This window comes from Propithecus coquereli, unplaced genomic scaffold, assembly GCF_000956105.1.
Source record: "Propithecus coquereli isolate 6110/MARCELLA unplaced genomic scaffold, Pcoq_1.0 Scaffold563, whole genome shotgun sequence".
Taxonomy (NCBI): Eukaryota; Metazoa; Chordata; class Mammalia; order Primates; family Indriidae; genus Propithecus; species Propithecus coquereli.
In genome coordinates this window covers 797,040-817,647 of record NW_012151541.1, presented here as the reverse complement: position 1 = coordinate 817,647, position 20,608 = coordinate 797,040, and the positions used below count along the sequence as shown (strand labels likewise).

Here is a 20,608-nt window from a genome sequence, read left to right as displayed (position 1 = left end):
AGCTAGGCCGATGCCACTGCACTCTAGCCTGGGCAACAGAGCAAGACAACCCTGTCTTTTTCTAAGAAAAAAAGCAAAAAACCAAAAAACACATCTCAAAACTGTACCATTGGGGGACATCCAGGCAGAGGTGCCCGGCAGGCAGTCGGACCTGTGCATCTGAGGCACAGAGGCTTGGTGGGGCCAGAGCTGTAGGTCTGGGAGTCATCAGCATGTGGTGGTGGTTTCTACCACGTGAGGGGATGAGGTCACCCAGGAAGCATGCAGAGAGGGGAAGAGCAAGCGGCCGGAGAGGGAACTCTGGGAGTGTTGTCATTCAATGGACAGGTAGAAGAAATGAGTCCACCAGACCTGGGAGGGAGAAAGAGACCCAGGAGGCCAAGTTATCATGGAGGCTGAGGGGCAGAGTCTGAGGCACAGAGCCTGGGACGGTGCCTGGTGCTGAGCAGGTGACTGTCAAATGAGTGAGTGACTAGAAGACACCAGCGCCTCCTCATGAGGTTCCTGAGCCCAGGTTAGTAAGTGACCCCGACAGGGGACAGTTGAACAACTGTGAGATGTTCAGAGGCTCCCCCAAGGAGGCAGGGAGGGGTGGGGAGGCAGTGCAGGCCGCAGTGGCCACCTGGGCCCAGCCTGGCGGGAGGGAGGCCCATGCGTCGCATGCAGAGGGAGAGGAGGCGCGATCCAATGGCCAGAGCCGGGGGGCTGGTCAGAGGAGCGGGGGCATTGCTGTTGGAGAGAAGATGAAGCTGCTCTTTGGGAGCAGTCGCTCAGATGGGAACGAGGAAGGCTGGAGAAGATTGGCCAGGGGTTCCTGTCGGAACATGGGCATGGGGTGGTGTGGGCCAGATTGGGGGGGGGATGGAGTATAAATAGGAATATGGTTTAGAGATGCTGGGAAATCCTCCCCCCAGCCCCACTCATGAGACTGAGACGTCCCCAGGGATGCCAGGCCTTAAAGGCCCCCGCAGCTCTGTTGCTAAAGTTGGGCATGGAGAGAAAACCAGAGATGTGAACAAAGATCCCATGACAAGCCACCAGGAAAGCTGGCGTCTCATATCTGGCCCAGGGAAGGCCAAAGGGTGAGGGAACTTAATGCTCATTATTTCGTCTCAGACGTGTTGTATAAAAGATGGCGGCATCAGCGTCTGTCCTAAAGCAAACAGAGAGGAGACAGATGGGAGCCTGTCTCCTTTGGGATTTAAGGAAGAACTAGGGAAAAGTTCCAGACTGTGGGATCTTGAAAATGCCGGGCAACGTAGAAGAAGGGCCTCTGCTGAGGGTCTTGAAAGAGGGCTGCCGACAGGAGTGGAGAGGGCCTCCTCTGGCTGCGAGAGCCAGGCGGCCTTGTCTGGAGGCGGGAGGATGTGGGAGATGGAGGCCAGGCCTGCCCTGGCCCCTTGCTCCTGCTTCTGGGATGTTCTGTACCCCCAGGACCAGAGCTGACAGCAAGGCACCTTGTGCCTTCTTGTCACGTGGAAATCCAGAGCCTCCTCAAAGATTGCAGACCAGCTTTAGCCGGGTCCCCAAAAAGGGTCAGAAGGAAAATACCAGAAGATGCTATCCGACCTCTATTCCTTGATCCTCAGGAGGCCAGAGAGCAGCAGTGTGGACGTCAGTGGACTGATGTGGGCCACACAGAGGGGCGAGAAGCGAGGCAGTGAATAGTCAGGAGGGGTCATCTGCAGGGGTCGAGGCCAGAGTCTGAGCCTGGCAGTGCCCCTGCCCTGTGGGGCCTGGGCATCCAGCCTGAGTGACGGGAGCCCAGGAGGACGGCCCCGGGTCCCTGCTATCCCCTTCCCCACCAGCCCTGGAGGCCCCAGCTCAACACACGGAAACCCTCCCATTAGGGGTTTTCTCATGCAGCCCAGAGAGCTCTGCAGACCTCACTTGGGGAGTTGCTGCCGGGCCGGAAGCTGCCCCCACTGCCCCAGGTCCCCGCCCCCACTGCTGTCAGGCCGCGAGCTGGCCGGGGAGGAGGGTTCAGTTTCAGCCGAGGCCTTGAGCAGCTCTCATATACTCTTCGCTGGTCCTTCCAGGGTGCACTCTGGGTCAGGCTCTGGGGGTGTAATGATGAGTCAGACCCAGCCCTTGCCCTTCACAAGCTCAAGGGCAAAGCAGGGAAACAGACAAGCAAACAATTACAGCACGGGGAGCACAGGGCCGCGGCCCTCACCTGGCTGGGGATGGCGGAGTTCCAGGCTGGAGGAGACGCGAGGGGCATGTGGAAGGCATCCGAGAAGAGGTCACAGTCACGCCCGACTTGAGTCTTGGTGATGAGTGGCACTTGTCTGGCTAACCCCTGGTCCCCAGCCCACTTGCCTGCATTCCATTTCTCTCTGAGACCCAAGAGCACTGAGGAGGAAGGACGCCCAGGGCGTCTAGGCCGTTGACTGGACAGCCCAGGCTTGCTCTGGTGTGCCCAGGAGGGCTGGGCCGGGCCCCGCTGTGCGCGAGTGCTAACTAGACTGGAGCCGGCCTAGAGAGGAGAAGACACACCTAGAAACACGTGCCCGGTCCGCCTGGAAGTGGAAGGAGGGGCACCAGCATTTATTGCACGTGGCAGTGTGTCCTAGAGCAGCGGTCCCCAGCCTTTTTGGCACCAGGGATCGGTTTTATGGAAGACAGTTTTTTCCATGGACGGGCGGTGGGGGATGGTTTCAGGATGATTCAAGAGCATTGCATTTATTGTGCACTTTGTTTCTATTATTATTACATCGTAATATATGATGAAATAATTATACAAGTCACCATAATGCAGAATCAGAGGGAGCCCTGAGCTTGTTTTCCTGCAACTAGAGGGTCCCTCCTGGGGGTGATGGGAGACAGTGACTGATCCGACAGGAGGCGGAGCTCAGGCTGTGGAACTCAGGCTGTGGAGTGAGTGATGGGGGCGTCTGCAAACGTAGCTCACCTGCTGCCGAGGGGCCCGGTTCCTGACAGGCCACTGACTGGTCCCTGTCTGCGGCCTGGGGCTTGGGGACCACAGTCCTAGAGCTTAAAGGTGACTAAGATACGGTCTTTGTCCTTGAGGGGTCTAATGTTTATATATCTTTGGAGGAAAGAGGCTTAAATAAGTCATCACGATACAGTGGCTCAGCGTCGTGCATTCACTCCACGAACACTGAGTGGGTTCCTTACGCGACGTAAGGCGCCAGGGAAACAAGAACGTGAAGACCCCGTTCTGGTCCTGACGGACATCGCAGGCTCGTTACGAGGCTGCTGTGGAAATGACAAGCAGGAAGCGTCTAATTTTACCTAGAAGAAGGAGGTGTGGTCATGCATGCGTAGCTTCTCGGGGGGGAAATGACACTTGACCTGAGTCTGGGAGTGGTTTCGCCCAGGGAGAAAGTGAGGAAGGGCGTGCCAGGCCAGGGGAATGGCGTGTGCGAAGCCGTGGGGTGTGAGTGTGGTTTGCTCTGGGAATGCCAGGTACGTTCCATGAAACGGGACCCTCCGGGGAGGGGCGAGAGCTGACACTTCAGAAGAAGACAGGGGTCCAAACGCAAGAGTCCGGTCTGCCCGGCCCTGGAGTTCAGACTTTTTCCTAAGGGCAGTGTTAGCTTTGAGGGATTTTAAACAGGAGAGCGACATCATCAGAAAGCAGCTGAGAAAGTTAAGTCTAGCAGCCTGGGGGCAGTTGAATTGGAGGTTAAGTATCATTCCCACTTAGCGGCAAGGAAACTGAGGCATGAGGTGTCTTTCCAGGTCACAGTGCTAGTAAGTGGGGTTTCTTCCAGATACCAAATGGTAGGGAATTTTGGAGAGCAGGGCTGAGAGCATGTGGCCCTCACTGCAGGACATCTCTGGTCAGAGTGAGACACTGAAGGGGACAGTGATGCACTTGTCCAGAGCAGGGGTGACCCTGAGCCCCAGACACTGCCCCCTGACCAGGCTTCCTGCAGGTTTACCCAGCTTGCTCCCGGAAGGCCTTCCCCGCCTACTTCCTGCATTCCCAACAGAAGCTGTGGGAATCTTCTCCAAGCTCCGTCACTGTTTGGAGCATCTGTTCGTTGGCAGGGTGACTGTGGGCCTGGCTGTCCTCCTCAGTGCTGGCCACCCCGAGGGTTCCAAGCCCACAGCCTCTCATCCAGGCGGGGGCAGGGCGAGGTCAGTGACGGGGGCTCTAAGGCTGCTGCCGCCGCTGCTGCCAAGCTCCAGGCAGCCAAGGGGTGACTGGCTTCCCCTGAGGTTTGTCACGGGCTCTAAAGCCTCCAGCTGTGCAGAACAGGGTCAGTTAGAGGATGAAGGAAGAGATGGTATCTGCAAGCTGCCTGCAGGCACAGTTCTCCCTGGGAGGAGGGAACCTCTCCAAGGCCCCAGCTGATGATGGAGGACCCAGCTGATGACGCCTGCAAACTTGGTCATCCATGGCCTCTAGTTCTTTGGAACTCACCCAAGGCCCAAAGTGGCTGAGCGACGCAGGTGGGGGCAGGGACTGGGAGGCAGAGGGTGTCAGCCCTGGCTGGCGGTCAGTCTTTGGGACTGAAGGTCAGGCCCCTCTGGGCTTCAGAAAGTGGGCACTCACAAGTTATAATATATCCCTCGAACCCTTCCCTTGGACCCACAGAGACCAAGATCAAAAAGAAGAGAAAACAACAAAAAGACAGACTTGGGAAGGCATTAAACATGGGCCTGGAATATAGTAGGTGCTCCACATGTGCTCATAAAGCAGACACGTGGTGCCTGCTGTATGCTACCAGCGCTAGGCATAGGCACCAAAGTGCTCCCGGCAAGGCAGACAGTTGGAAAGTCATGTCCATCAGAGGAGGGGCACCTGGCGGGCCTGAGGGGTTGGGGAAGCTTCTGTAGACCCGAGACCTGAACAGCGTGTGAGGAGCTTGCCTGGAACAGAGCCGGCGTGGCAGGGAGTGGGGAGAGGTGCAGCCAGAGAGGAAGGGCCCCAGATCTTGAAGGGCCTTGGTGCAGGCTGGGGGATTGGGGCTTTGTGCAAGAGGAAGGCACAGGGCCGTCTTGAACGGGTTTGCCGGGAGGTGTCTCCAAGCCTGGCCCCTGGAGGTTGGGAAGCGAAGCTGCCCCTCCTGCCCTCCGCCCCAGTCTGCAGTCAGAACTGCAGTCCGAGGCTGCTTCCTGGGTCCCCTCGATGCTCCGCCAACCGCCTTCTCTGCCTCCACGGCCTCCAGGTCAGGGTCTCCCAGGGCTTCGAGCCCCAGGGTAGGTATTGGGTCTAGGGCCTGGCACAGGTTGTCCCAGGGGTGGGGACAGTAGGCTGAGCTTCCATACTGCCTGGGCAGTGGGCCCCTGAAGCCCTCATGGCTTGCTCTGTGGAGCTTTTCCTCTCCTAAGATGGGGGTGAGAGCTGCCCACCAGGAGACCGGGTTGCCCTGCCTTGCACGAGCCCCACCCTGCGTGGCCCTGCAGAGTGTCTGGGTAGGGGGACCCCGCCTCCCTGGCCTTCCCCCTTCTCGGTCTGGTAGTTCAGGACTGCCGATGGGCGGCCATGCTCCAGCCCTCTGCCCGCTTCCATCCTGGGGTCTCAAAACTCCTTACCGCAAGGGCGTCTGGAAGGGATGTTGGGTGAAATTTATATGGGGCTTCTTTTCTGGAATATTTTTCGTCTGAGCAGGAGCTCGAGAGGAGAGAGCCAACCTTTACCGGACGTCTTCCTCGTACCAGCACTCTGCTGTGCTGGCTCCCTCAGATGCTGTCGGACGTCGAAAACTTAACCTGCCCAAGCCCCAACTCCTGGTCTTCCCACCAAAACCTCCAATCCCAGAAGTCCTCATCTCCTTGAATGACTGCTCTGTTCTCCCAGCTGCTTGTCCAAAACCCTGCAGAGTCATGCTTGTCTCCTTTCTCACCCCCGAAAAACAATCCGTCTGCAAATCCCTTTGGCCTCACCTTCAAAATATACCCCAAATCCAGCCACTCTTCACCACCATCGCTCCCCGGACCTCTGCCGCAGGCTCCTGGCTGGGCCCCCTGCCTTCCCCTCGCTCATACCCAGTCTGTTCTCAACACAGCAGCCTATTAAAATCTCAGCGGGATCATGTCACTCATCTGCTCAAACCCTCCTGTGCCCATGAGGCCCAACGCAGCTGCTCCGTGGTCCCGTCTGGCCTCCTCTCGGGCCAGCTGCCATTCCTAGATCATAGCAGATTCACTTCTGCCCCAGGACCTTTGCACCTGCTGTGCTCTCACTGCCCTGCTTCTCCAGCCTTTCCTGACCGCCCCGCTTAAGCTTGCAACAGCACCCCTCACAGCGCCCCCTTCCCTGCTTGCCGTCATTGCACTCGCCACCGTCTTCCACACTGCGTGTTTCATTTATTTATTGAGTTTATTGTCTGCGCCCCCTGTCCCCGTTAGAGCACACGAGGGCAGGAATTAACATCTGCTTCCCTCACCTGTGGATTGTCAGGGCCTGCCACAGTGCCTGGCAGGTAGCAGGTGTTCAGTAATCGTTGAATGAATTAGGGCGCAGCCTGAGAGGGATTATATAACTTCACTGCAATCGCACAGCCTGCTGGTGGGGCATCAGGGTTTGAACCCGGGTCGGTCAGCTTTTACTATAATTCAGAGTGGGAGTGGGGGCACCTGGAGGAGAAAGCGCTTAGAGCCCAGGCCACAGGGAGCGGGCAGGGGTGGGGAGGGCTCCAGTTGGGAGACGAAAGGAGCGATGTGGTCACAGTTTGTGCACTTGGCAACAACCAGGAAATGGCTGTGTGATTTGAGCAGTCAGTTGCCCTCTCCGAGCCTCGCGTCCTCCCTGAGCAAGGGATGGAGCGGAGGCTCCGGAAGCGCCTGCCCTGCTGGGTGCACAGTGGCCTCTGGCAAGTGCTGGGTTTCCTCCCGGCCTGGCTCTTCCTTCCTCCTCCTGTGGCACCCGCTTCTCTGGCACCAGGAGGAAGTTCTGGGCTGGCTGGTGTGTGCCCAGGAGGAAGTGACAGGAGGCAGGCTGATTGCTTTGCTGACCTACCTGGGCAGGGAGGCAGGAGGGAAGGCTGGCTGGGAGTCCACCTGCCCACCCCTGCAGCTCCTCGGGGGAGCTCTGCTCCTTCACCCGCCCCCACCCGACCCCTGCCAGGCCAGCATCCCTGGGTGCCCACTGCCCTCTTCCCCTGGCACCAGTTGCACGGGGACAGCCCCAGATGGCTCCCTGGCCTGGGGACAAAGGCTGCACTGTGCCCGGCCCTGAGCTGGCCTCAGGCTGGGTCACACTGAGCCCTTCTGTCCCTGGTTGGGGGTGAGGGGCAGACAGCACCAAGGTGACAGGCCTCTTTCCTGTCTCCCTTCCCCCTCTACCCCCATATCTGAGGAGCTGACTCTCCCAAGGGAAAAGTGACAGAGGCATCTTGTGTCTTGACCTAGGGAACAACAGACTATTCACTGCCCGGTCTGCCCTGTCACACCCAAGACCCTGCCGGGTTCAATGCCCCGATTGTCCCCAGCAGAGAGGCATCCACTCTCTGCCGTGGTTACCACCCCCTGCCGCCTGCCCCTCTGTCACCATCAGGAAGTCCATCCCTACATCTGACCTCCAAACCTCCTGCTACAGTGACAGCCACTTCCTGTGGGTCTCTTCTCCTGCGGGTGGACCACAGCTGGTCCCCATCCCTCTGCGTCACTTGGCCCCACACTCCTGCTCAAGTCTGCTCCCCTAGTTTCACCCTCTCTCTGGCTCCCCGTCCCACCCACCACCCCACCCCAGGAACAAGCTGGTCACCCCACCCCAGGTAGAAGCTGGTGGTCCTTGCTCCTAACCATGCCGGAAACCATGGAGAGAGCAGGTGTGACTGGGGCTGGTTCTCCTTTGATTTGCAGAAATTGGGGGCCTCCCTCCCAGAGGCTTTTAATGAGCTCCCCTCCCCTCCCCCACAAGCAAGAGCAAGGGTGTGAGATTTATGGCAGCTACTGATAGATTCCTGAGCCAGGAACCCAACATGCCATCCCATAAATCCCAGACTGCAGGACAGTTTTATGGGGAAGCCCTGTTTTTAGAAAGGGGTGTGGCTGGTCCCTCCTGCAGAGCTCGAACCCCAGGAGCCCAGTGCCTGCCTCGCCCACCCCCACTAGGCTAACCATGACCAGGGCCTGGGCAGCGGTTTGTGCAGTGCGCATGAGCCTCTTCCTGTTTCCAGGGCAGAGACTGTCCCCTCCTGTGGGGGGTCTCCTGCTTCACTCAGGAGAAGCGAAGCCCCCTCCCCGGCTCTAAGGGTTCCCCACGCCAGCACAGTAGGGCAATCCGGAAACCTGGGCCGATAAACATCCCTTACCTGGACCTCAGATGCCTCCGATCATGGCTCCACGTGCAGATCATTGGAGCTGCTTTTTAAAAATGAGTTTTCCCAGGCACCATCCTCAGAGCCTTGGTTATAGAATCTGGGTGAGAGCAGCCACGAAGGAGTGGCTGAGATTGGCTGGCGGGGATGAGTTTGGGGAGGGAGAATCAGGAAAGACCAAGGCCGGTGGGCTATGCCAGGGGAGCTGGAATAGTGCTCTCAGCTACCTTCTTATCAGAACAGGCGCCCCTAGCCCCTGAGTTCCTTGAGAACAGGGACCACACTCACCTCTATAGCCCCAGTGCCTAGCACAACGCTGGCACATAGTAGGTGCTCAATTCGTGTCTGTTGAGCTGAACTCAGTGAGACTTCAGGGCCCGGCCGGCAGTGCAGACTGAGGCCTCTGCTCTGAAACATGCCACCTGGATGAAGGAGGGCCTGGCTATACGCAGTCTCTGGGCTTGGGAGAGCTGGAGGGCCACAGCCGAGCTGCATTTGGGGGTAGCTTGGACCATGCAGAGCTGGGGAGACGACCCTTTTCAGGCTGGCTAAGGACGGAAGGATGTGATCATTTAGTAAAGCAAACATGTTACTGACCCATAATCCCTTAAATCGGGAGGATTCAGGAGGGGCCTGGTTACCTTGGCAACTAGGTGCTGGCCAGTGGCAGGGCTGAGAGCATCCTCCAGGGGTGCGCTGTGCCTGGTGCATGGGTGACAGCTGGGAGGGGGTGTAGGGTGGCCCCCTCCCATTACTGGGCTGGCCCCTGGTGCCTTCTTGGTGGGTGTGGGTGGGGGCCCTTGAGAGGCCCCTTGGTCCCAGCCCCCACTGCAGCCAAGGGCAGTGTAGGCAGAGCAGGATGAGGGGGCGGCTGCACAGAGCACCTATGAAGGCCTGGAGGGACGTGGAGGGAGGGCAGGACCCACTCTGTGTTTTCGGGGCAGGAGGGAGAAGGGAGGGTCTGTGGGAAGAAGCAGTGGCGCAGGTCTCACTGGGGACCAGCAGGGGACCAGCAGGGTGTCCTCTCGTTCAGAAGGAAGAGGAGCAGAGTTGCTGGTGGAGAAAACCTTTTCTGTCTGGGGAAGGGGCCCGGCGATGAGCAGAGCAGCTCTGCCCTCTCCTCTTTGGTGTTCTCGGGCAGAGGACACCCTGCCTGCCTGCTTGGAGGGCTGTTGCACGGGAGGAGCCGCAGGGCTCAGGCCTCCCCTTCCCTGGGCCCGTCTCTTTCTGGCAAACTTCCATGCTTCCCCTGAGAAACTTCCACTGCTCCTGACCTCCCACATTTCAGCTGGAGAGGAAATGGGGCTAGGCTAGTTCCTATGCACACTTCCCCTCTCTCATCCTTTTTCTCTTTTCCTGCCTTCTGGGGACCTGGGCCAAACCAGAAAGGGGACCTTCAGGTGTCAGTATCAGGGTGAAATGGGGTTGGGACCGGACTGTGTCCCAAGGGTGTCAGCCAAGCTGATGTTCAGCGTATGGGCTGGATCAGCAAGGCTTACTGGCTGGTGACACATTCAAGCTCTTGCACACGAGTTGGTAAAGGGCTGCTTGTCCGAGGACCACCCGGTTCTGGTCCCCCACCCCCACCCTGCCACCCCAGCCCTTCCCCCAGAACTCTCTACATCTCTAGTAGCTAAAGAGTTAATGTCGGGGCGGGGGGCTCCAGGAACCTCTTTGCACATCGTACCCACTATCACGGTGAGGACTTTGCCGGACTAGTTGGTACCCATTGGGACCATCTCCCCGGGGAAGGGAATTTGGGGAGGGGGGTCGGCGCTGAGAGTCAATGGGCAGAAGAGTGGCAGGACTTGCCCTCAGGGGGCTTGAACTTTGGAGAAGACACAACCCTGGCCCCGGGGGGCGTGCAGGGCCACAGAGCTCGACGGGAAGACGAGCTGAATTCGCAGTGGGCATGGACGGTGACCTGTGGCCTTGTGCTTCTCACCCGCTGTTGTCACACCTCCCGCCCGTCTCAGGACCCAGCCCCCTGGTCCCTGGCGATCATGAACAAGATGAAGAACTTCAAGCGCCGTTTCTCCCTGTCAGTGCCCCGCACCGAGACCATCGAGGAGTCCTTGGCTGAATTCACAGAGCAGTTCAACCAGCTCCACAACCGGAGGAACGAGGGTGAGGGGTCTGGGCCTGCCCCAGGCCTCTCCCACCCTGACATCCCCCCAGGCCCCGTCCCCACTGGCCTTAGGGGAGGGGATGAGGGGGAAGTGGGCTGCCCACCTCTCCCTTGGGGCAGAGTGGCAGGGAGGGAAGCTGATGCCTGTCCCTCTCAGACCTGCAGCTCGGTCCTCTTGGCAGAGACCCCCCGCTGGAGCCCAGCACCTTCTCCCCAACAGACAGCGGCGAGGAGCCCGGGCAGCCGTCCCCTGGCATGCAGTACCGGCGACGGCAGAACCAGCGTCGCTTCTCCATGGAGGTGAGGGGCTCCAGAGAGGGTGGTGGACGCATCCAGGATGTGTGCGCAGGAGGGTGGTTGCCTTGGAGCCGGGCTCCATGGGTTCAGACTCCAGCTCGGCCATTGATTGGCTCTGAGCCTTTGGGCAAGTTACTCAACCTCTGTGTACCACCGTCTCCGTCTTTAAAATAGTCATCGAGGCCTGGTGGCTCACGCCTGAAGTCCTAGCCCTCTGGGAGGCCCAGGTGGGAGGATCTCTTGAGGTCAGGACTTCGAGACCAGCCTCAGCAAGAGCGAGACCCCGTCTCTACTAAAAATAGAAAGAAATTAGCTGGACAACTAAAAATAGAAAAAATTAGCTGGGCATGGTGGTGCATACCTATAGTTCCAGCTCCTCGGGAGGCTGAGGCAGGAGGATCGCTTGAGCCCAGGCATTTGAGGTTGCTGTGAGCCAGGCTGACGCCACGGCACCCTAGCCCGGGCAACGGAGCAAGACTCTGTCTCAAATAAAATAAAAATAAAAAACATAAAACAGTCATTGGTAGGATTAAATGAGTTAGTTTATGCCAAGTGCTTAGAGCATTCCTGGAACATAGCAAAGGCTAAACAACCTGACTATAGTCTATGATCCACAGAGATGTGTGCAAGTGTATGAAAAATACGCTTATAGAATCACAGTGTCTGTAAAGGCATGAGATATATGTTGTACAGATGGAGACACTGTGGCCCAGAGAGGGGAAGGAACCTCCTAAGGTCACACAGCCACCCCAGGCTTTCATGTATATGTCTCTGAGCACAACCTTGACCCACAGCCTGTGGTTGGCCCTGCCGTGGTTGTTCTACAGGGAAAGCTAGGTCCAGAGGCAAGCGTCCCACAGCCCCAGCTACCCTGGAGCCAACAACGGTGTCCCCATCTTATCTCGGTCACCACAGGACATCAGCAAGAGGCTCTCTCTGCCCATGGATATCCGCCTGCCCCAGGAATTCTTGCAGAAGCTACAGCTGGAGAGCCCAGACCTCCCCAAGCCACTCAGCCGCATGTCCCGCCGCGCCTCCCTGGTGAGTCCCAAGAGGGTCAGAGGTTGTCACGGTGGGACGCCTCCTTCCCAGCATGGACCAATCCGTCCTGGCATTTCCTGTCCCAGCTGAGGCCTGGAGGGCTTTCCAGGAGGATTCCTGGGCCTCTGGCGCCACCTGCTGGCCCTAGTGCATTCAAGTAGCTCCTCCTAGATCAACATCCATTCCCTAGATGGGTCCCACCTGGGCTGGAGCTGAGCTAACCTAGGGTCTCCACCTGGATAAGATCAATAGGCCAGCTGGCGTGTGCTTTGCAGTCCTAGCTACCTGTCAGAGGTGCTTGGGAGCATCTTACAGAACAGACTCTGGGTCTCACTCCAGACAGCTACAGAATCAGCTCTCCGGGTAGGCGGGTGGGTGGGGCGTCCAGGAATCTGTCTTGTTCAGGGTTGGGTGCGCCTGAGCTAGAAGAAGCGTGCTCATGAGAGACTGTCAGGGAGGTGGGTTCTGAACCGGACACAGTGGAGAAAAAGACACGGCGCCTGCCCTGGAGGAGCCAGCAGTCTGAGTAAGGCAGACGACAGCTTCTTCCTTTGTCAAACAAAGATAGTAATTGTTCTGCCGCACAGGGTAGAACCCAGGCGTGCAGCAATCCCAGGTGCCACAGCTCCGAGCTGCACACCCTTGGCTGTCGTGGGAAGAAGAAACACACGCCCAGGAGCTTTTTCTTTTGTCACAGGGATAAAAGGGAAGGACAGGAGGAAGGACCCCTTTCCAGGATGGGGTCTCATTCCCTTCCCCCCCGAGGCTGGGGGTGGGAGAGTTGTGTCTGGGGGCTGGTGGGCCTTCAAGCTCACGGCACCCTATGTCTCTCCCTCTCAGTCAGATATCGGCTTTGGGAAACTGGAAACGTACGTGAAACTGGACAAACTGGGGGAGGTAAGAGGCTGGGTTTGGTCGGAGGGCAGCCGTGCAGGACGGTTCAGAGGAGGGGCAGGGCCTGTGGGCCCTCCCTAATCTGCCCTCTCCTGGACTCTGCCCCATAGAGAGAGGTGCAGGGTCTTGCCCAGCCTTGGCAGGTGCTGGTAGACCCAGATGCCAAGTGAGGGGGTGAGGATAGGGTAGCCCCTGGGCCCTGGGCAGAATCCGGTCTTTTTTTTTCCTACAAGTACTTCCTGCCTGGGTTTGAATCCCAACGCCACCCTTTACTAGCTCCGTGACCTTCGGCGAGTTACACGATCTTTCTCTGTGCCTCAGTTTCTTCTTTTGTCAAACGAGGATAGTAATTGTTCTACCTCATCACGTTGTTGTGCGGGTTGAATAGGTTGCTAGAACACGTGTGTGTACGGCACGTAGACATGCCTGGCACGTGTTGTAGCAAGTGCTGTGTCACCAGGATATTTCCATCGTCACTGTGCCTGGCTTTGTGTGAGAGGCCTGGGCTGGGCGAAGGTTTGCAGAGGAAACTCCCTGGAGAAGCCCAAAGAGTGGGCCTGCATGGGAACGCAGCGCAGTATGAGGAAGAACAGAACTGGAGCTGTAGCGGAGGGGCGCCTAGTGTGCTGGGCTGAGTGGAGGGGCAGTGAGTTCTCACTGGGGAGTTGTGCGGGACACTTCCCAGGGAGAAGTGGGCTTTGGAGAAGACCCAGCATTTCAGTGAAGGGAGGAAGGGCACTCAGGCCCAAGTCATAGCCCAAATCGAGGCACACAAGGGAGGCGTTGGACAGAGGACAGCAGGACCTGAATGTGCCCGGGGCCAATGGGGCTCTTCATCCCAGGGCACCTATGCCACAGTCTTCAAAGGGCGCAGCAAACTGACGGAGAACCTCGTGGCCCTGAAGGAGATCCGGCTGGAGCACGAGGAGGGGGCACCCTGCACTGCCATCCGAGAGGGTACAGCGTCCTGGGTCCCACAGTCCCCCCGGGGGCATCGGGAGGAGGGGTTCATCGGCCTGGGCCCCAGGGGGAACCTGGGGTGGAGTGTCATTGCGGGAACAGGCACTCCTGGTGGTGACCCCCAGAAGAAAGGGTACGAGGGGCATGTGGGGTCCCAGGGACCCAGGTGGGCCATCTCCCCACAGTGTCTCTCCTGAAGAACTTGAAGCACGCCAATATCGTGACCCTGCACGACCTCATCCATACAGATCGGTCCCTCACCCTGGTGTTTGAGTACCTGGTAAGTTGGGCTCCCTTGGGAGAGAGGTGGGCATGGGAGGATCGGGGGGTAGGCGGCTGAGGGAGTGGGAGAGGTGGGGTGGGGGTGGCCCAGGCCCTGTTCTAGAATCAGGTTCTCAGGATGCAGGATGGGCCAAGAGCTCAGGCTAAGGGGCAGCTCGGAGCCAGGGACCGTGGGCTTGGGCCCTACCCAGGGAGGGGCTTCCTCCTCAGCCCGTGTCTGGGCTTCTGGCCACAGGTCAGACCAGGATGGGACTGAGCTAGGCTCTGTGTTCCAGGACAGTGACCTGAAGCAGTACCTGGACCACTGTGGAAACCTCATGAGCATGCACAATGTCAAGGTGAGGGCTTTGGCACCAGGGATCCCCAGCCATTGTGGCAGCCCCCTGTCCTGAAGCCCAGCATGGGAACCCACTCTCACCACCAGCACCCGACTGCTGGGCTTGCTCAGACTTTGCAGCGTAGGATGGAGGGAAAAGGCCCTGCTATTTAGTGAGTCCAGGACCTGCACTGAACGCCTGAGCCCGGGCACACACACACACACACACACACACACACACACACACACACTCTCTGCCACTGTCTCGCTGTTGGTATAAAACCCCCTCCCCGACTCTGAGCATCAGTTTCCCCATCGGTCAGATGGAAGCGTGAGCTGCCAGATTGACAGGAGCTTCCGGGCAAGCTCGGCGGGATGGGCGGCCTCTTCCGGCGTTTGTTAAAGAATCAAGCACATGTACCCTGCGCAGGCAGGCTTCCTGCCATGCCTCCTGCACGCTCGCTCCTCCACATGCTGCTGTCCTCCCCTCTGGATGGGACTCCCTGATGTGACGGGGCCCAGGATGGGGCTGCTGGCTGGGTGGGAGAGCCAGGGACTTGTGCTGACCCCCCAGGTCCCTGCCCCCTCTCCGTCCCAGCCTTGGGGCAGAGGCTCAGGCCACCTTCCACTTCACCGTTCTCTTCCCCCCTCCCCAGATTTTCATGTTCCAGCTGCTCCGGGGCCTCGCCTACTGCCACCGCCGCAAGATCCTGCACCGGGACCTGAAACCCCAGAACCTGCTCATCAATGAGCGGGGGGAGCTGAAGCTGGCCGACTTTGGTGAGGCCAGGGCTAGAGTGGGGGTCTGATGCTGTTGGGGTGTAGTGGGGGAGGGCTTCTCGGTCAACCCCAAAGCACCTGTGGGCAGAGGTTCAGTGACACATCTGTCCCTAGGACTGGCCCGGGCCAAGTCAGTGCCCACAAAGACCTACTCCAATGAGGTGGTGACCCTGTGGTACAGGCCCCCCGACGTGCTGCTGGGATCCACTGAGTACTCCACCCCCATTGACATGTGGTGAGTGAGCACTGGACCAGTGCGGGGAGGAGGGGCCTGTCCACACTTCCAGACTCTTTCGCTGCCTCCAAGGGCGCGGAGAGGAACCACCTAACCTCCTTTGACTAAAAGCCACGTGGCATCCTGCTGAACTGCATGTTAAAAAATTAAGTCTGAAATGGATTGGGGTTTCTCCAGCTTCAACAGACCCTCCAAGGCTGTGCTTCTCAAATGCTCCCCCAGGAGCCACCCCAGGGTGGGTACCAGAGCCCCTGAGGGTGCAGGGGACCCCTACAGTGACTATGATGAATCTTCCCCAAGCATCAGTTCGAGTGAAAATTTTGGAAGGGAAACATTATTTTTACGTTAAAATTAACAGGTATATGATTTGGTGTAAAATAAAAAATCAGCCCAAATTTAAAGCCAAAGCACGGGTTTTTGGTGAATGGCTGCTATGTCTACGCCCCATGCTCCCCAGGAGAACGGACCTCTGTACTTCTCTCTTCCAGTGGGGCACACGTGGGGAGAGTTTGAGACCGCCCTGCTGAAGGAATCGCCACATGGGTGCTGGCTATGCGGACCCAGACCGCACACTGTGAAAGGGGAGAGGCCATGTCTTCCCAGGGCCCAGGGAAGCCCCCAGAGAGGGGCTGTAGTGGGAGCGGGGCAGCTCTAGGAGCCTCCACGGCCCTGGGCCACACGCCCACCCCGGGGCCACGACCCCGCCAGCCACCTGTGGCAGGACGTCAGGGGTACCCTGGTGGAGCAGCCCCAGGAAGGGCGGCCACCTCTGCCTGACGCCGCCCCTGCCCCTTGCTCCCTGCAGGGGCGTGGGCTGCATCCACTACGAGATGGCCACGGGGAGGCCCCTGTTCCCCGGCTCCACGGTCAAGGAGGAGCTGCACCTCATCTTCCGCCTCCTCGGTCAGTCCCCTGCCGCCCTCCCGCTCACCGCCAGGGGCGCCAGAGCTCCGTCCAGCCGTGCCTCAAGGCCCATCCTCGGCAGGGCGGGGACGCCTGCGGCCGGGGCCAGCTCTTGCTCCCACTTCCTATATGGTACCCCCGCCAAGTCGCCCTGGCCCTGGCCCCTCACCACGCCCTCCCCACCCCTGTCGTCTCCCCAGGGACCCCTACAGAAGAGACGTGGCCCGGCGTGACAGCCCTGTCTGAGTTCCGGACCTACAACTTCCCCCGCTACCTCCCGCAGCCGCTCATCAGCCACGCCCCCAGGTAGCCACGTCCCCAGGTAGCCCCGCTCCTGCTCCTGCCGGGGTCGGGCTGTCCCTGCTGGAGGTGGCCTCCCTCCCCACGCCCAATCAGGCAAAGCCCGTGTCAGCGCCTCCTTCTTGCAGGTTGGATACTGATGGCATCAGCCTCCTGACCGGCCTCCTCCTGGTGAGCGTCCTCCCAGCGGGGTCCAATACCCCACCCCGCCCCTGCGCCCCAACTTCAGCATGCCCACAAGTCTTTGAAACATCTGCCCTGAGCTCTCTCCCCTCTTGAGGCCCGAGAGGAGTGCTGCTGTCCGAACGCAACCTTGGGAGTCCGTGCAGTTTGACCCAAACCCCAGTTCATACCCACTTGCTAGCTGTGTAGCTTTGGGCTAGTTACTCTTCCATGCTTCAGTGTCCTGCAGAGTGACATTAATAATTCATATTATATAAGATGGTCGTGAGGATAAATTGAGATTATGAGACACACTTACTGTGGTGTCTGTCTTGAAATGCACACAAAAAGGGTAGTTATTGGTATTATATATGAATATTACCAATATTCATGTTATGAACATAGTGGCCTCAGCATCTGTATTTCCATCCCAAGAGGAAGTGATTTCTGATTTTTCCTGGTGGGTGGAGACTTGGGAGCCTGGACCCTGAGACTGCCTGAAGTTGGGCTGGAGGTGGGGGCTGGTACCTGTTAGACTCAGGTCCCTCCCACCTTGGCCGTCTAACCTAGCACAGGAGTTGCGCTGTCCGGGAGGCATCCCTGGCCCCTAGCCAGAGCCCAATAGCCCACCTTGTGCCTTTCAGTATGAATCCAAGAGTCGTGTATCGGCGGAGGCTGCCCTGAATCACCCCTACTTCCGGTCTTTGGGAGAGCGTGTGCACCAGCTCGAAGACAGTGAGTGTTTGGGGGGGTGGGCAGGGCCACCCCAGAGCCAAGTAATGGGGGTGGCAGGTGGGGGCAGAAGAGCTGTAACAAAGAGGCCAGAGGCCCTGGGTCCAGCTGAGCAGCCTGGGGCACAGGCTTCCCCTCCTTGAGTTCTTATTGAGAATTAAGGGGGCAGACTCTGCAGAAATGCTGCCAGAAGTGCCCAGGTAGGTCCTCCTGGGCCACTGCTGCCTGAAGGGCCTCCAGCTGTGCACGCAGTGGGCGTGGGGGCAGCCTGCTCCAGGAGCAGGCCCAGCTCCACACAGCCCTCTCCCTGCCTGTTCTCTCACCCCAGCTGCCTCCATCTTCTCCCTGAAGGAGATCCAGCTCCAGAAGGACCCAGGCTACCGCGGCTTGGCCTTCCAGCAGCCAGGTAGGGGCTTGTGCTCCTCGGCTCCCTCCCCTCGTTAGAGGAGCCAGGGCAAGCTATTCCTCCCCAGTGGGGACTCCCAGGGTCCCTCATCCATCTCCCCCTGACACTGGCTTCCCTTCGGGGGCCCATGGGGGCCAGGGAAGGGGTTAGTTTCTCCTGCTCTGGCCGCCTCCTTGCCCAGTCCCTCCCTCCTTAACTCCCACCCTAGACAGAACAGGACATTTGGCATTGGCCCGGCAAAGATGCATGCTCTCTGCAAACGCTGAGCTGCCCAGTCTGCATCCCGGGAGAATGGTACTTTGTCCGTGGAACAGCTCATGGCCTTGGATGTAACAAATGCTTCCCATGCTTCATCTCCTTTAATCCTCAAAACACCCCTTGAGGGTGGTACTATGAATGTTCTCCATTTCGCAGTCAGTGAAACTGAGGCTCTGGGAGTTGACTCACGGTCAACACAGCTAGTAGGCAGCAGAGATGGGATTTGACCCCCGGGCTGCTGGCTCCTGAACACATGCCCTTGCCAGCTCTGTCAGAGCGGCTGTGTGGGAGAACTGTCCCCGCTGATCTTGGACACCGTTCGGCCCAGCCTCCTCCCTGCAGCCCCACCTCCTCCCTTCCATTCTCCAGGACGAGGGAAGAACCGGCGGCAGAGCATCTTCTGAGCGGGGCCCACCCTGCTGCAGCCTGAGGGACAAGGGGTCACATCAAGCACAAATTTGGGTAGGATGGGGCCTGTGTGGCCCTCGGAGGACTGAGGCACCAGAGCTAACTGCTAGCCCGGAAGACTGCTGGGCAGCCCTGCTGGCCACAGATGTTTCTTCTCTCTGCTTCCCACATGCCTCCCCGCGGCCTGCACCTGGACTCCGACCCCTCCGTCACTGGGCTGGGCACGAGCCATTCCCTGGGAGAAGGTGAGGGGGCAGGGAGGGACCTTGGACTCTCGTCCACCCCGAAGTGCCCAGGCACCAGCGCAGGACGCACACGGACAGGGAAATCCAGGTGGCAGGCTGGGCGCCATGCCCTGAATCAGGCTCCACCACGCTTCCCCCCAGGGCCTGCCTGCCTCGCTAGTCTGGCAGACCCTCCCCCTTTGGCCCCTTGGAGCCCGCACTTCCCCTTTGAGAGCAGGGAGGGACGTGGCACTTTGTCTGGGATCCCCTAATCCTAATGCCCACCTGTGTGACAAAGCGCACCCCCACCTGAGGGGCAGGTGTCCCCAGAGCAAAGAAGGAATAGCAGCCCGCCTCCTCTTTCCGTCAGCCCTAGCCTGCTCTGTCCCCTCCACGCCAGAGGCCCTGTGCGCCGTCTGGCTCGAGCGGAGGCTGAGCGGCGCTGGCATGCTGCAGATGCCCAGCTGTGTCTCAGCCAGCCCCAGCCCGTGTCCCCAGTCTGGATGGAGTTGCCTTAAATTGGCAGGTGGTAGAGCGCTCACTGCCCTTGGAGCTCTGACCCAGCACCTGCCTGTCCACCCCTCCTGAGAGTGGCTCCTGCTTATCTAATCATCCCTGAGCGCTGATTAGCCAGCCCTGGGGCAGGGTCCTAGGGACAGCTCTGGATACGACATGCGGGTCACCGTGACGCTGGTGCCAGGGCAACCTCAGCTCCCTGGGGCAGGCACAGCCTCCCCTGTCCCCTCCTTCCCAGCCCTTTGGGTCTGTTCACCTGATCCTGGTACCAGCCTGCCCCTGCCCCTCCTCCCCAGAGGTTGGTCACTACAGGGAAGGGTGTAAACACCGCAGTCTGAGGTAGAGGAAGGTGAGACAGCAGCAGGCTTTGTTCCTGAGAGCCCCACCCCCAGAGCTGGGAGCCTGAGGGACCCGTGAAGAAGGCTCCCCTCTGTGTTCCCAAGGTCTCCTGCACACTTGGTGACCTCGAATGGCCAAGGCCAAGGGGAGGCCAGGCCCAGCCCAACTCCTCAGCCTGGGGAGTGGCCCCGAAGAGCCTGGGGCTCCCCCAGCCCTTCCCTCCTCCCCCCTATACTGTGAATGTCCTGTGACTCAGCGCGAAGACAGATAATATATTTAATTCATGTTGTACAGAAAGGACTGAGCAGTCTCATGCAGAAAAGCTGATTTTGACAGATTGATGCCAAAGATGGAGAACGAAGGCCCCACTCCAGGCCTAATGAGCGTGGCGGGGCTGCTTATATGTGTGTACATATATAAAGTGAAGAGAGTTTGCGCCGCGTGTGTCTCTGAACCCGCCCTGGGCTGCTGCATTCTGGAGGCTGCTGCGCTCAGGGCCAGAAGTCACCCCTGGGGGAGCAGCACTGATGGTGGTTGTGGGGGGGCGGAGGAGACCCAGGCCCGGAGTCTCATCTGTGGCCTGGCCTTGGCCCAAGTTGGTGCCTATGGCCAGGAGAGTGGAGGGGGAGTCCTGGGCAGGGGCCTGGGGTCCGGCTGCGGCGACTGACCCCTGTGTTCCCAGCACCAGATGGCTCCCTGACTTCTGGGGGCGGCGGGGGAGGATCGAAATAGGGTTGACGTGGCGGACAGCCAAAGCCAGGGCAGCAGAGCAGGGTGCAGACCTCGCTGTAATTCAGGCCCTGCGGTAATTGCTTCAGACCTTGAATCACCTCCTGCCGCTGCCCAGACCGCCTCTTCCCTTGGGCCTGGGCCTGTCGCAGCTCCCACAGTTCTCAGAATGCGGCTCTGTTGCCGATTCAGTGGTCGGGTTTGTTCTCCCCAGCCACTCTGAGAACGCCAGCCCTGAGCCACGCCTCTGACCTTACCTGTCCAGGGGCCGGCCGCATGCCTGGCCTCAGCGGCTTTGCAGCGTGTGCTGGCATACTCGAGGGGTAGCTGCTTTCCGGAGGAGGAAGCCAAGGTCGGGAGGTTGATGATATCTCCCAAGACCACGGAAGCAGAGGTGGGCCAGGGCTCGATTCTCAGCCTAGCACTGATTCCGCTGGACTAGACCCCCTCGCCCCTCT

The 20,608-nt window shown here is 59.3% G+C and overlaps 1 protein-coding gene across 3 annotated transcripts in view; it reads left to right on the top strand.

Annotated features, from left to right (window-relative positions):
• CDK18 (cyclin-dependent kinase 18) overlaps positions 1-19,825 on the top strand; it is a 25,678-nt gene extending 5,853 nt beyond the window's left edge. Inside the window, exons 2-17 of one of the 3 annotated variants that reach the window (XR_001138051.1) lie at positions 10,217-10,367; positions 10,526-10,668; positions 11,581-11,706; positions 12,547-12,603; positions 13,443-13,557; positions 13,746-13,840; positions 14,118-14,180; positions 14,815-14,938; positions 15,053-15,173; positions 15,979-16,076; positions 16,277-16,382; positions 16,505-16,547; positions 17,183-17,273; positions 17,599-17,676; positions 18,304-18,587; positions 19,716-19,816. Coding sequence is in view for 2 of the 3 variants with exons in the window: in XM_012657878.1 (XP_012513332.1) it covers positions 10,244-10,367; positions 10,526-10,668; positions 11,581-11,706; positions 12,547-12,603; positions 13,443-13,557; positions 13,746-13,840; positions 14,118-14,180; positions 14,815-14,938; positions 15,053-15,173; positions 15,979-16,076; positions 16,277-16,382; positions 16,505-16,547; positions 17,183-17,273; positions 17,599-17,676; positions 18,304-18,338 (1,419 nt within the window). In the remaining variant the exon portion in view is untranslated. Of the gene's footprint in view, positions 1-1,011; positions 1,083-10,216; positions 10,368-10,525; positions 10,669-11,580; positions 11,707-12,546; positions 12,604-13,442; positions 13,558-13,745; positions 13,841-14,117; positions 14,181-14,814; positions 14,939-15,052; positions 15,174-15,978; positions 16,077-16,276; positions 16,383-16,504; positions 16,548-17,182; positions 17,274-17,598; positions 17,677-18,303 lie in introns of those variants that run through there. The other 2 variants (XM_012657879.1, XM_012657878.1) reach the window with 2 other exon arrangements.
• Positions 19,826-20,608: the final 783 nt, after the last annotated feature.